Below are 15601 nucleotides of genomic sequence, written 5' to 3' on the forward strand. Positions count from 1 at the left end.
AAAAGATAATTTTTCAGGAAGATTTGTAGGAGGAAAATAAGCGTGATTATTTTTTTTTTTTTACTGTTTTTTTCTTCTTTTTGTTAACAGAACAAGTAGTAGGAAATTCCACAGAGAATTAATACTTGCTAAAGAACTTTCAAATACTTGCTGAAGAACTTTAAAAGTGCCTTGTATAATATTTATTCACATTGGCTAGGATGCAAGACTCTTCCTGTGGTGTGAACACTGATAAGAAGAATATAAATTAACAGTAACAGTGTTGCTATCTCTAAATTGCGTCCTAAAGGTACATAATGTAGACAGAATAGAAATATGCAAATTTGTTCAGGAATTTGTATTTGGCAGTGGAAACGTGAATCCGAGCAGCTAGCTATCTTCAAGCTAGATTGGATGAAAATATACTGGCTCTAATCAGCGTTGCCTGAGTTATCTATGTACTTTGCATCCAAAAGGTAGGTGTGTCACTGGCATTTTTTAACATCCTAGCTAATAATTTATACATTAGAGAGAATAGTCTGCTTATTTATTGGTTCTTCTAACCAGCAGGTGTTTGCAAACACTGAAGGGAACTGGAATAAGTACAAAAAGACAGGGTTAAAACACTGGAATTTGGTGTGGACAGTGAAAGTTATATTTGTCAATGAAAATTCAAATATCTATATGTAATAGAAAAAAATTCAGTTTTATGAATTAGGTAGACAGCTGGTGCTAATTGTGCAGAGATAATTACGAGAGTTAATTATGTAAGCTGTTAGGAGAAAACTAACTGTTATGATCTATGAGCTAAGGACAGTGCCAAATTACTTAAGTTGATAGAGAAAGTTGAAGATTATTATCGTGCTCAGCAGAACATCTTTGTTCACAATTGCATTGGTGTAATAAGGAAAAAGACCCATTTTTTTACATAGTACTAGAGAATAAGCACAAATATGAAAAAACCCAACAAGTAGCTGCTTCTCTGTTTTGTATGTGAACAGAGAAGTAGTATAGAATCATAGAATCATTAAGGTTGGAAAAGACCTCTAAGATCATTGAGTCCAACCGTCAACCCAACACCACCATGCCCACTAAGCCATGTCCCTAAGCGCCTCATCTACACGTCTTTTAAATACCTCCAGGGATGGGGACTCAACCACTTCCCTGGGCAGCCTGTTCCAATGTTTAACCACTCTTTCAGTAAAGACATTTTTCCTCACGTCCAATCTAAACCTCCCCTGGCACAACTTGAGGCCATTTCCTCTCGTCCTATCGCTTGTTACTTGGGAGAAAGAGACCGACCCCACCTTGCTACAACCTCCTTTCAGGTAGTTGTAGAGAGCGATGAGGTCTCCCCTCAGCCTCCTTTTCTCCAGGCTGAACAACCCCAGTTCCCTCAGCCGCTCCTCATCAGACTTGTTCTCCAGACCCCTCACCAGCCTCGTTGCCCTTCTCTGGACACACTCCAGCACCTCAATGTCCTTCTTGTAGTGAGGGGCCCAAAACTGAACACAGTATTCGAGGTGCGGCCTCACCAGGGCCGAGTACAGGGGCACGATCACTTCCCTACTCCTGCTGGCCACACTATTTCTGATACAGGCCAGGATGCCCTTGGCCTTCTTGGCCGCCTGGGCACACTGCCGGCTCATGTTCAGCCGGCTGTCGACCAGCACCCCCAGGTCCTTTTCCGCCAGGCAGCTTTCCAGCCACTCTTCCCCAAGCCTGTAGCGCTGCATGGGGTTGTTGTGGCCGAAGTGCAGGACCCGGCACTTGGCCTTGTTGAACCTCATACAGTTGGCCTGGGCCCATCGATCCCGCCTGTCCAGGTCCCTCTGCAGAGCCTTCCTACCCTCCAGCAGATCAACACTCCCGCCCAACTTGGTGTCGTCTGCAAACTTACTGAGGGAGCAGTTTGTTGAAAGTATTTTCGACTGTATTTTGCTTGATAATATCTTGTAGTTGGATTAGGATTGCCTAATGAGCTACTGCTGAGAGCCATATCATAAAGTAAGTTTATGGTGTGCAGAGTTGGAATATATAAAGCAAGACCCATGTGATTTTGCTCTGGTTCTGGATGGTCAAAGTGAAGAAGGTCACAAACACAGTGTTCAGGTCTGTTCTCTACATTTTGAGCAAGGAATTGAATCTGATCTTCCTACAGCCATGCCAGTGCTTTAACCCATGCCACTGCTTTAACCCGTAACACAATCTGTTTCTCTCACAAAGTATTTTGAAAGATCTCTGTTTCATGCTGCTGCCAAAGGAAACAAAAAAAGAAAACCCAACCCTGAGACAGTTTGGAAAACAAAGTTCTTGTTTTCCAGACAGCTGCAGTGATTTTTTTCTTTGATGAAACAAACTTCTTTCGGAATCAGGAGGATTTTGAAAAACAACGCTGAAGGGGATACCATTAGTATAACCAGTGAAGCAATAAGATAGTGCATTCGAGTGGAAGGGTAGCCTTATATTGAGAAGCAAAAAGGCCCTTATACTGAAATGTCAGGGCTGTCTTTTTTCAGGTCATTGAATGTTTCCAGCAGCTTGGTGATATATGAGTGTATGAGAAGAGAGGAATAACTTGTAGCTGTTCACATTCAAGAAATGCCACTGGGAAGAACAAGTAATATTTACTTGAAAATAGAGAGGACATAGGGGAGAATAGCGAAATTTCTTGCAAATAATTAATGATCTTTCAGAGAAACCCTTTTACATTGATTTCACTTGTTGCAGCCAAACCAAAGTATTTGTGTGAATGGTTTTCATAATGTACATGTTTGCATAGCCATGTTAGATTTACCTGTTTTGGTTTATTAAAAACAAGCAAACAGATAAATGCTGTCCACCCTCTGAAAAACCCCAACAGCCTCTGTCACTGATATTTAAAAATCATAAAATCACAGAATCATAGAATGGTTTGGGTTGGAAGGGACCTTAAAGATCATCTGGTCCAGTCCCGTTGCCTTGCGTAGGGACATCTTCCACTAGGATCAGGTTGCTCAAAGCCCTATCCAACCTGATGTTGAATACATCCAATGATGGATCATCCACAACTTCTCTGGTCAACCTGTTCCAGTGTCTCACCACTCTAATTGTAAAAAGAATTCTTCCTTATATCTAGTCTAAATCTACCCTCTTTTAGTTTAAGGCCATTGCTCCTTGCCCTGTCACTACAGGCCCTGGTAAAAAAGCCTCTTTCTGTCTTTCCTATAAGCCGCCTTCAAGTATTGAAAGGCCGTAATAAGGTGTCCTGGAGCCTTCTCTTCTCCAGGCTGAACAACCCCAACTCTCTCAGCCTTTCCTCACAGGAGAGGTGTTCCATCCCCCTGATCATCTTCATGGCCCTCCTCTGGACCCGCTCCACCAGGTCCATGTCTCGTGCTGGGGACCCCAGAGCTGGATGCGGTACTCCAGGTGGGGTCTCACAAGAGCAAAGTAGAATCACCTCCCTTGACCTGCTGGCTGCACTTTTGATGCAACCCAGGATCAGATTGGCTTCCTAGTTTGCAAGCACACATTGCTGGCTCATATCTAATTTTTCATCTACCAGTATCCCCAAGTCCTTCTCCGCAGGGCTTCTCTCACTCCGTTCATCACCCAGTCTGTACTGAAAATATAATAACAAGGCATCAGTCCTAGGTGAGTGATCAGTGACAAACCACAAGGATTAGTAATATAATAAAAAAAGCATATCAATATATTCCTTAAAAATTGTCAATATAAGTATATTTTGTAATGTGGTTATGGAAAATCTTGAGTAATGCAATTCAAGCGGATATTGAGGAAAGAGAGGAGAGGAAGTATTATGATTCTTCAACTTTTGGCTCATGCATTTCAGAAGTCTGTAGGGAAGACAGTTTAATTCACAGAGCCAGGAATGTTTTCCTATGAGCTGTAGCTGCTGACTTGGGATTAATTTGATGAGTATGTGATCTCGCTCTATCCCCTTTCACTTCTGGCATCCCTGCCCGCACATGACCTCTGCAATAGGGAACTCCATGTTAATAGAATTTTCTGCTTTCAGCAAAGACATCCTCACCTTTCTTTTGTGCTGCTGCAGCTGTAAGGAAGATTTAATTCGGGATGGGACTGAACTGTTAATTAGTGAAGTTCTGTTTTTCCAACAGAGATCTGTGTTGAACTGTGTGAAGCTTCTTTAATAAAATAAGAGAGCAAGTTTCCCTAGTGTGATCACAAAGCCAGGATCATTATAGGATTGCCAAATGAGCTTATGGTAATTATCAAGTGATATATTTGATAATTGTACAAAATTTTGGGTGAGGTCTGCATTAATTAGTAACAGAAGCTGATAGAGACATTTTCTTTGTACCAGTATAGGTGGAATAAGATATTTAAAATAAACCAGTTAGCTTTAAAGCCCTGCCGGAAAACTGAGCTATGTTCTTGTCTTGTCTTTTTTTTTTTTTTTAAACACAAATACAGTTAAAAAGTTCTGGGTAGACACTTCTGAAAAACTCAAGCATAGTGTTAATAAGATAAGAGGTTTTTTTTTTTTTCTTTTTATCGTGCAACTTACATTAAGTTGTATGTTGATGTACGGCTTTTTTAAAGGGGAAAGCAGCTAATATGCCATGAGTTTTTCTGTTAGTGGTATAAGAAGTCTTCCTTTCCCAATACGGCTGGCTTTCCTGAATGGTACTTCTAATTTTGGAAGGGACTGCTTTCTTAGCATTTCAAACTGGTACTTTAATGTAGTTTAAAAGAAGCTGACACAAGGTGGGCAAAATTGCAAGATTCCAGTTTTTATGAGTGGTTTTCTTCCTGTAAGGGCTATGTATTATGCAGAACTCAACCTGTTAGTGCAAAGGCTGGAATCCAGAATTGCCCTTTCCCAACCCCAGATTGGAGAACGGTTCCTCTCCTTGCCTGCTGCCTTTCGGTCGTATGAATCTTCTGTCTGTTGCTGTGTGATGGTTCAGCTTCGTTTAGAGAGAAGAAAACCCCACCATTCCAGTTAGTGTACAGTTCACTGATTACAGTACTTCCTTGGGAAGTGGGAGATCTCCTTTGCATCAGGAGGGTCCAGACTTCTACTTTCCTTTGCTCTTTTTATTAGGCCATTGTATTAAAGTTTACAGAATATTTTAAGGGACCTTAAGTAAAATCTGCTTTATAAATGAAAATCATAATTTTTCCTTACATCCAGTTTGAAGCTCTCTTTTTTTTTCAACTTGTGCTTGTCTTCCTTGCATTGGAGGACCCAAAACCGGACACAATATTCAAGATGGGCCAGGGCACGCTGCTGGCAGCTTGCTGTCTATGAAGATCGCTCAGGTCCCTTGAAGCAGATTTGCTCCCCAGCCAGTCAGTCCCTCCCCTGTCTTACTGCCAGGGGTTCCTCCTTTACTGGTGCAGGACTTTGCACTTGTCCTTGTTGACTTTTGTAGGGTTCCTCTGAGTAACAGCCCTGCCCTGAAGCATATCGACTGATCCCCCCAATCCATCATCTGCAACTTGATGAGAGCGCACCCCACTGCTGGCACCAGGCCATCTCTATCCCTCATACGGAGATTAAGTCATCTAAAAATAAATGCAGAGGAACACAATACATCCTCACTATAAAATTCTTTCAGTAGTACAGTAAGTCCAAGAGAATTTTCTCTGATTCAATGCATGAGGAAGATGACCATGAATGTTCATAGAATAAGGTGCTTGGCTTTCTGTTTTAAATATTTAGAAACAAAAAGGCAGGCTACTAGGGTTTTATATCAGCCAATGAATATTTCCAGATAGAAGGAGTGTCCCCAATATGGCCTAATTATTGTACTAATCTCAGATTGCAGAACTAAATTAAAAATAGCTACATACCAGAAAAAAAAAAAAAAATTCGAGAACGGTAACCAACATAGTTATAAAAGGCATTAATTCACTTTCTTCTTATTGTATTCAATAGAATTTAAATATATATAAAACTGATCTGAGAGTCCAGCTAGACTCAAATTTGTCCTTCATTTTTTTGTGAATGATCTTGCCTGTGTGTGCCAGGTAAGCACACACCTCTTTGTAAGCAAAATAAAATAAAAAAGCCCCAAACCTAGCATGTGAATGCTGTTGTTTAGATAGTAGTGAGACATTGCTCTTCATGTATTTCATGTTTCTAGATCTCCATTGTTTAAAATTTATAAGCCTTTTCTTCAAATTTACAAATCATTGGCAAAAAAGTCCCTAACACCATTTCTGTACTTCTTGTGCTCTCTTGCTAGCATGTCTTATATGATTTCATGATTATATTTGCGTCTGAGCTTTTGACATGCTAGAGACTTTTTTATGGTGTTTTTTTGCGTTTTTTAATGCTAGAAACAAAACAAAATAAATAAGAAAAAAACAGCTGCAAAACTTTTATGAGGGAATTGGGCTCAAGAAAAATACACCAGCATTTCCTTTTGAAAAAGGTGATTTACTTTGGGGATGCTGTTTTCTACATGTCTGTTATTAGAAGTGGTAACAAAAGTCTGCATCTTCTGTGGCAATTAGGAATTTCCTATGCGTTGTGCTACATCTGCTCTACACAGGCTGTGACGTAGAGATTCTTTACTGAGAAGATTCTGAGCACTGGTAGACACCTTTAAGTGATTTTTCTGTATTTCTGTATATTAGTCAGCATAGGACAAAGCAATTGTCGTATGTTAAAAAAGCATTAAAGAAAATGCTATTAAATACTTTAATTTATAATTATTTCCATATATTTTGGGAAGTTCTAATAAACTTTTCTTATTGTTTTATGGTGGGTTAGAATTGTTTGCATTTCTGTAGGTGTCCATAATTAGATACCAATGTGCTAGGAAGAGCACTATTTAAAGCTGAAACAAATATTTGCCGTGAGCATACTTTCTTTAAAAACAAACCACTCTCAGCTTTCTTCCTTTCCCAAGAAGGGTTCCTTTATCTTTTTTTTAAATGGATATAGATAATATTTTTTTGTTTGTTTCTGTTGTAAAAGTATATTATTAAGTTATTTTGAAAACTCCTTAGTTTTATTACAGGTACGGAGAGAAAAAGCTCCCAATATATGGGCCAAAATAGATCAATATTTATGTCTCATTTCTTGATTTAATTGCATCTGTGATGTGCCCTTGCAGCCACCTCAAAGCTTGCTGCATAAGGTGCCCGTCTTCTAACTCGTCCCTTCTTGGGAATTCAGCAAACCACTCTCCATAGTCTTGGTTACAGACACCTGCAGTTCACTCTGACTATGCAAGAAAATCTGAATTTTGTGTTTGTCCTTATGTTTTCTTTAAAAAAAACCCAAATGAACAGTGATAACTGATGACCAGCCAGCTCCCATTAAACAAAACACATGTAATTAAAATCAATGTATGTTCAACCAATTAGTATTTTTCCTTTGCATATCACGTTTACCCATTCAAGAAATGGATTTTTGCAGGACGTGCCTCGTACTTAACAGTTTTAGGAGGAAGGCCTCTGTTGTCACTCAACACGGTGCAAATTAAATCAGGATATTTATTTTTCTATCTAAGTACATTTTATTTAAAATTGTCTGGAGCTAATTGTTGTTATGAGGGCTGTACGTAAAATGGTTTGTTGGTTCTGCTGAGAGCATTGTTGTACTAGTAAATCCAACATGTAGCAACGTTTTGTTAAAGAACGCCCACACATACTATATGTATCTATATCTATATACAAAAATACATATTTATATATACCACCAAAACATTTTGGAGATTATCATGGTGAAATATTTATTCAGGATTTATTTCACTTAATTTAGTAATCTAATACCTATTTGCTTGTTCTCAATCTGATTTTCTAGGTTCCCTTCCTCGTCAATGATGTCTCATTGACTGTCTATCTGTAGGCACAAATTTATCATATTCTACAACAGCTCTTGTCCCTGTTCCTATTCATTGACTGCAGTAGTTCAGTACTTGTAGATGATCTTACAATAGATGTGCAACTTTTTTGTAGGTTGTAAGTTAGGTGGAAAGAATCCCACCTGATAGTTGAATCGTGCACAGAAGGAGCAGACGTGCAGACTTACAATCCAGTAACACTGATTTTGATGACTTTTTAATGGAAAACTAAAATTTTAGGGTACCAAAAGAAGTCTGCAGTCCAACTAATTTCTGTGTCTTCACAGGACTTCAGCAGTTCTTCTGCCAGCTACAACTTCTTTGTGTTTCTGCTATTTCGAGCATTTTTTTTAGCTATTGACCCCTGCATCTATCTAATAGAGATCTATGAAATAGTCGGATTTGACTGAATTTATTGACCACCTTTTCTTTACTTCAGATCTTTTTCTTCTCTATACTATCTGAACTTTTCTGGCAGTCTAGTTCTAGTTTGTTCAATAAGTCCAAATAATTAAGATCAAGTTCCGACATTATTCCCTTCATCTTCGGGTCTCCTATGTGAATTTCAGCATCTGCTTAAACAATTTTATTGCCTGCTGTATGTGAAAGCTTTTCATAGTCATCCTGATAATGTGCTGGACAAATCCATTCGATTTGCTAAACCTGAGTTAGGTTACAGAGGTAGCCTAATTTGTTTATTTACAAAATTCTAAAATCCTTTAATAGACAATGATCGACCACGAAAGGATCTTCAGGAAATTTCATGAAGAATAATTTCAAGGGAAAATTAATAAAGAAAATATTATTTCTAAATATAAATAGTGGAAAAAAAAGACATGATGGAAGAATATTACCTTCCTGTAGCCAGGCAGACTCCTTCCTGAAAGAAGGCTCTGGAATACATTTTTTCACCCAATACGTCCATGCATATGCATATGGTATTTTCAAGCCCTGATAATCTACTTTCTTTTTCTTCTTCCATAGTCTAGAGTTTTTAGATGTGATTTGAAAAAAAAAAAAACCTAGCACAAAGAGCAAAAAAAACCTAGCCCAAAGAGCTAAAAAACATAGCACAAACAGCGTGACACAAGTCTCTTTGGTCACAACCGTACCAAACACCTCGTCACACTTCTTGTAGTAGGGATGGGATGAGAGTGAATTTTTCTACTTCATTTTGAAATCTTTTGCTTTGTAGTGCACTGTCTTTAGTGCAAAGGTTTTTATTTTCTTACAGTAAATTTCTGGGTTAGCGCACCGATACATCACTTCAACTCCCTGGTTTGTATCCTGGTGTTGTGGTTTAACCTCAGTCGGCAACTGAGCACCACACGGCCGCTCGCTCACTCCCCCCGCCCGGTGGGATGGGGGAGAGAATTGGAAGAGCACAAGTGAGAAAAAGTCGTGGGTTGAGATAAATACAGTTTAATCATTGAAATAAAATGATAATAATAATAATAATAATATGATAATAATAACAATACACAAAGCAAGTGATGCACAGTACAATTGCTCACCACCCGCCGACCGATGCCCAGCCAGTCCCCGAGCAGCGGACCCCCGGCCAGCTTTCCCCAGTTTATGTACTGAGCATGACGTCCCATGGTATGGAATGTCCCTCTGGCCAGTTGGGGTCAGCTGTCCTGGCTGTGCCCCCTCCCAGCTTCTTGTGCACCTCCAGCCTGCTCAGTCAGTAGAAAACTAAAAAGTCCTTGGCTAGTGTAAACATTACCTAGCAACAACTAAAACATTGGTGTGTTACCAACTTTGTTCTCATCCTAAATCCAAACCACAGCACTGTACCAGCTACTAGAAAGGAAATTAACTCTATCCCTGCCGAAACCAGGACACCTGGTTAGGGTGAATTGCATCCCTGAGCATTGTGGATCCATTGCTTTCTTTTCATGCATTTAACACCTGATGATACCCGATTCAGCATCTGTTTTACAGAAAGGCAGCCTTTTACTGGTGGAGTGATATAAGATTATTTTGGTCCAGCAAACAGCTGTGGTATACACTGTGTTGTTAAGCTTTGTGGTTAAAGTTTCTAATCAGTTTATTGGCAGCTCAATAAGGAATTCCTTTAGGAGATTCTACAAACATGGAAGCACTTTTTCTTTCTTTTTAAATACTGGGGAGAAAGTGGGATCAGTTCACTATCTGCTGTTGTCTTATGGCGATATATTATAAACATACTGGAGCAATACTAAACTGAATAGTTTTAACCTGTATAATCTTTGCAGCAGGAACTATTAATTCCTGAATGTCTGGAAAACAGCCACAATGGTTTTGTCACCACTTCAATGTAACTGATAGTACTTATCTCAAGGGATGATTGCTTTTTGAATGGTTTCTGACCCTTATGTGTTAGGTTTTCATGTTGTCGGCTTATTCATTTTTTTAAAATGAAAAAGAATGACAAAAATGATGCTTTAGCACCAATGCCCTTCCATACCTGTTTCTTATCTTTTTCTCCTTCGCTGCTTGACTGTGATTTGCTTAGGCCGGACTAAACAGAGGTTAAAAGGAAAAACCTTTTTTGAGGTGTGTGCTGCCATGCTTTGGATTTTAAACTTTAATTTTTATTTATTCAATACATGTGACCATTACATCATTTCAAGGGCAAAGAAAATAGTGGGGGTATTGAATTAGGAGGCCATCTATTGTGCTATTAATAGTTGAAGAATCATTCAAACTGACAAAAAAATTGTTTTTCTTTCCCAAAGGTAACAACGCTTGTTAACACGAGCAATAAGGGACCATCTGGCAAAAAGAAAGGGCGCTCTAAGAAGGCTCATGTGTTGGCTGCTTCAGTAGAGCAGGCCACTCAAAACTTTTTAGAAAAAGGAGATCAAATTGCTAAAGAGAGCCAGGATCTCAAGGAGGAATTGGTCGCTGCTGTAGAGGATGTACGCAAACAAGGTATGTGGAACAATGTGCTTAACTGGGTAACTGTTTTATTTGATGCTTTTCAAGATTTCTTCCAAAACAAGTGTGTCAGCTGTTCTGACAATGTAATTAAAACTATGTCCTATATTACAGTATATCCGTCGTACGTCATATAAGTATTAAAATAGCTATACCTTTGTGAATGGCAATGTGTATAAAGAATGTTCTAACTTTGGTAAAAAAATGTGTGGGTTTTTTTTTTCCTTTTAGCTGTTCTATCACCAAATAGTAAACTCAAATATTACTTAGCAGCCATGCTGCCCCGTGCCAAATCTTATTAAAGTCTGTGGATGCAAATGTACAATTATGATTATGGTGCATACATTTCTGAACAATCTAACAATTATCAATCAACTAGTACGGCAATATAGAATTACTCGTGGTTTCAAGTATATATTGAAATAAATACAAAGGTTATCAAAGTCTGAAAATATACAGATAATAGCAATATTAAAACGAGGATTTTTTCTGGGTGTTGGTGATAAGATAAATATTAAGATTAGTTTGCATGCTTCATAGGTTAAACTGCAAATTTCAAGATGCCCAATGTTACAAAAAATTGCCTAGTTGGGCATGGGACTGAGGCGTGGGATAATAACATTTTCTTTATTGGCAGAAATAGTCCCGGTTTTGCACAATTTAACATTTGAAGTTTAAATTGGTATTATAAGAAAACTGCTTTCAAATAAGGCTTTGAAATTTTAGAAATATCATGGATATCCATGATATCACGGATATCATCTGACAATTTTCCTTCAAAAGGTAAAATGTATGTCAGATGCTTTCAAATTTACATGTGTGGCAGGGGAAAAATATGTTTTCAATATATGCTCATAACAAAACTTTTCCCTTTAATTGACTTTGATTGTAATTATCTTTATTGCAGCAGAATTAAGTACCTTTCAGGTTTTTTCCATTGTAAATCCTATAATCTAAAGATACCATCTGCCAGCATCATCGGTCCTGGGTTTTAGGACAAGACTGGCAGATCTCCAACTGACGTTTCGAAAGGAGTCTAAAGGACGTAGGTATAAAATACTGATTTTCAGTGAGTTAAGCCCCCAGCACTCATATGATATTTTTTTCCGTTCGTGAAAATTGGACTCAAATGATCATAGGAGCAGGCAGGGTTATCATCCTGTATACATAAACACTGATTTGTGAATATTCCAGTCTGTTCTATCCTGAGGCTGTTTCTTCCTCCTATCCACTACATACCTATTTAGTTTCACTGTTTTCCTGTTCATATGTGTTGGGTTTTTTTAATATCGAATTGCCAGTACACCCTAATAAGTCGAGTATTTGCTGTATACTCTATGTACAGTGTTATGCCAGTATTCTGGTGGGGCGATGGGGTTGGGTGGTTTTGTTGTTGTTTTGGGGTTTTTTTCATTTAGAATTTTGATGCTGATGCCTGGTTGTTCTAGCATGCAGTTTCATTTGTCAACTACTTCAGCTTCCCGTTGCTTACATTACTTATTTTGTGTTATGTCAAATTCTAGTGCAGCATCTGCAGCGCTGATGCGAGTGCCCTTGTTCCCTCTGAATTTATAGCTCTCTCCCTTTGGAACCGCGATGCTGACTCAGTTTTGCTAGCTTCTCCCAAGGAAGGGAGGCTCCAAGGAGCCTTCTACTGAGTTAGAGTCATCAACCTAAACTGTTGCATGCTCTCTGATCTAGACAAATATACCACATTCATTAGCATGGTATCAGAGCTTCTCATTATCTTTCTTTATCATTAGAGCTTTATATTAGTTAACAGTGATTTCTTTGTAGATTTTTGCTTTGTAAAGCTAGAGGCATCTGAGAAGATTTGCTGTGGAGAGTTTTGGTTTTATTCTTGATTGAATTTCTGATTTTTATAATTGATAATAAGCCTTTTATTCTTTTTTTTTTTTTTTTTTTAAATCTGTATTTAAAAAAACCCCAACAACGATGCAGGAAGCAGAGAGGAATAAAGATTTTAAACAGTATTATGCAGAATGATACAGGCATTCATTTTTTGTCAACACTGCAGGCTAGAAAAAAGTCTGTCGGAAAAGTGGAGCAGCTTTTTTGGGTCTGTACAACATGAGTCCATAATTAGGAGAGCAGGAGACACCAAACACCATTATTAGCACACGCGAGCCGCGTAAACTAGACCAGCCTTGGTGCAATGTGAAATGATATGTTTAGCTCAGTGACATAAAGAGCTGGATTAATGAACTGAGGCTGTGTTTTGCCAGAGTATCGCTAGTCGCTTTTCTGGCAAAATTCCAGCCTGGATAATTACACCGTCAACCTAAAAATGTCTCCTGCAGTTGCAGCTGGCTCTGGTGTGCTCCTCGTTTCCTGCCCTATATTGCTGTACTCTTATTATATGCTACTATAGGCAGTTGTTGCAATTCATCCCGGAGAGAGTTGCTTTTCCATTGGTAGGTATGAAACAAACGTACTGTGTCATTTGCAAAATACTTTGGAATGAACGTGAATGCAAAGAATATATAGCTTTAAGATGCTTGTTACTTTAATAATGTGGAAGGGTAAAATATATTTGGATAGCTGTACGAAACTCTGATGATTGGCAGTTTTGATTTACAAAGTTGAGTTCTAAAAAAACAACCAAGAGCAAGAAGATAGATTTTTTTTTAATGTGTTTTTTTTTTTAATTTCACATAATTTTATGAAAAGGAGTAAATATTTTATGCATAAAGCTCATAACTGTGTATCTATAAGTGCATGTATGTATACCATAATAATTCCATAATAGGAATACTTTGGCCTCATAGGTCTTAAAAATACCAAAATGGTAAAAATAAACTTTCGTTCAAAACCATCTAAGTGAAATTATCCAATTGCTATGCCATTGAATACTTTTCTGTATGGGTATTTATTCCCATGTTGTCAGAGCTGTGTAAAAGATCTCCCAGATGGGAGACAGATGAGACGTGGGAAATGCTGATGTTTTTGTTCATGTCGTCTTACATTAGAGGTGAGGGAAAGCAGGCAGTCTTCTGCATATTGAAATTTTGGGAGGAGTGAGATTTTTGTGTATTTTTTTGGCTGTAGTAACCCTAAGAAAACTACGAAGCCTGAGAAGTGCAGGAAAGCGAAGAACAACTCACAGAAATAAGAAATACAGTCTGGGGAGGGGAACAGAGGAGTACGTTCTCATAGCGTGGGTGTCTAAATGCAACCGGTCTTTTATTGATCACTAGGGAAGAAGGAAATTCCCTGTGGAGGAGGCATTCTGGTTGTGATTTGCACAAAAATCTACAAAAAACTGCTGGCCCATTGGGCTCAGGTCTGATGAAATTTATTAAGAAAGTCTGGGGTGCCAAGGAAAGCAAGACAAGGAAACAGATTATATTTGTGTAAATTTATTCTATCTATTAAATGACTTTGGCAATGTCTTTATCTTGTAAGTATGTGCTAGTGAGTGCCTGATTTTAATATAATTTTCCTAGCAGTTTTCTGGCATATTACTAAAACTTCCATTAAAAACATGATTTAGTTTAGCAACTGGTTGTTGTGTGTTAATTTTTTGCTTTTCAAGCACGGTAGATACAACTTCGCACCATAATCTGAAATTTATACTTCAATAAAGGGACAAAAAATAGCTGGTGATGTTTTTCGTGTTTGAAGACAGTGTAAACTTGAGGTAGACTTCTTTTTTTGTTAATGCAGATTTATGCACGTTGCATAAAAAGAATATGATATGATCCATGTACTCCATGACTGTCAGTAAGCATGAAAGTATGTATCAATATCTGACACACAAAAATGACTTTAACTTTCTTGGTAACTTTTTTCTCTATGATGGAATATACTAAAAAGTAATATTTTTAATGCTTTACTTCAGTGCTTTTATCTACCTAGTTTTTAAAACTTTTTAAATGAAGATTTTAAACTAAACCCTGTGAAAGGTCTTCTTTACTGTTCCCTCCTGTCTTCAGTTACCTTGGGAGACAAGCAGGGACTCTGCATATCGTAGGTGGTGGGAGCAAACTCCAAAACCATAGAACATACGCAAGATGCCGGTTGTTTTTATAATAATTTATAATGCTATTTAAGCTCATTTAAGCTCGTCTGATTTCAATGACAGCAGCATGACATGGAGAGAGACAGATTCTGTCTTGATATTTGTAATGTCACATACACTGTCACTTACAATTGTCTCGGTTTTGTGTTCCCGGAGACTGCCGAACTCTTAGCCAAATGAACAGCGTTCTTTGAGTCTTAAAACAGTACCCCAGTTCAGCTGGCAATTTGTATTTTAGGAGACCTTTCCTGATTGTACAATTTTCTCTCTGTTAGACCTTGTTAGACCAACAGTTCCTTCCTAAAACCCAGTCCTCGCAGTGCCATGTTATCCCAAGACTTTAAGACTTGCTGCCTGGAGGTCTTGACTTTCCCGTCTGAAGCAGAAAATCCCTGCTCAGATTTTGCCTTCCTTAAAACTTTTCCACTGTCTTTAGATTTTTGTTTTCTGCCCTCTAATCCAATCAATTTTCTTTTTTAACTGCATTAAAGAGAACTCTTAGCAGCCATCTCTGTTTCCTGCGGAGTCTGTGCTGCTCTCCTCTATACTCCTCCTCTGTTTCCCTCTCCGTTTCTTTGCCACCTTCATGTGGTCATACACTTATTTTGTCTTCCTTGGAATTCAGGGCGTGAAATTTCCCCTATCTCGTGGTCTCTTTAGATGTCCCATTCCCTGCTAAACCTTCTTCCGTCTCCTTCTCATACCCTAGTTCTGTATTCACATAAGGTCCTTCTCCTTGTCTCTCATGTTCAGTCATGGTTTTGTAATGCAAAGTAGGAAAAAAAAAAGAATCGTCTTGATATCTTTTTTTTTTTCCCCCTTTACT

At 38.3% G+C, this 15601-nt stretch overlaps 1 protein-coding gene across 2 annotated transcripts in view; it reads left to right on the forward strand.

Annotated features, from left to right (window-relative positions):
* The window catches only part of CTNNA2 (catenin alpha 2), a 548499-nt gene that overhangs the window by 98898 nt on the left and 434000 nt on the right, over window positions 1-15601 (forward strand). For both annotated transcript variants that reach the window (XM_076335695.1, XM_076335693.1), the window contains exon 3: window positions 10532-10727. In XM_076335695.1, the coding sequence (XP_076191810.1) occupies window positions 10532-10727 (196 nt within the window). The remainder of the gene's footprint in view (window positions 1-10531; window positions 10728-15601) is intronic.

This window comes from Aptenodytes patagonicus, chromosome 4, assembly GCF_965638725.1.
Source record: "Aptenodytes patagonicus chromosome 4, bAptPat1.pri.cur, whole genome shotgun sequence".
Taxonomy (NCBI): Eukaryota; Metazoa; Chordata; class Aves; order Sphenisciformes; family Spheniscidae; genus Aptenodytes; species Aptenodytes patagonicus.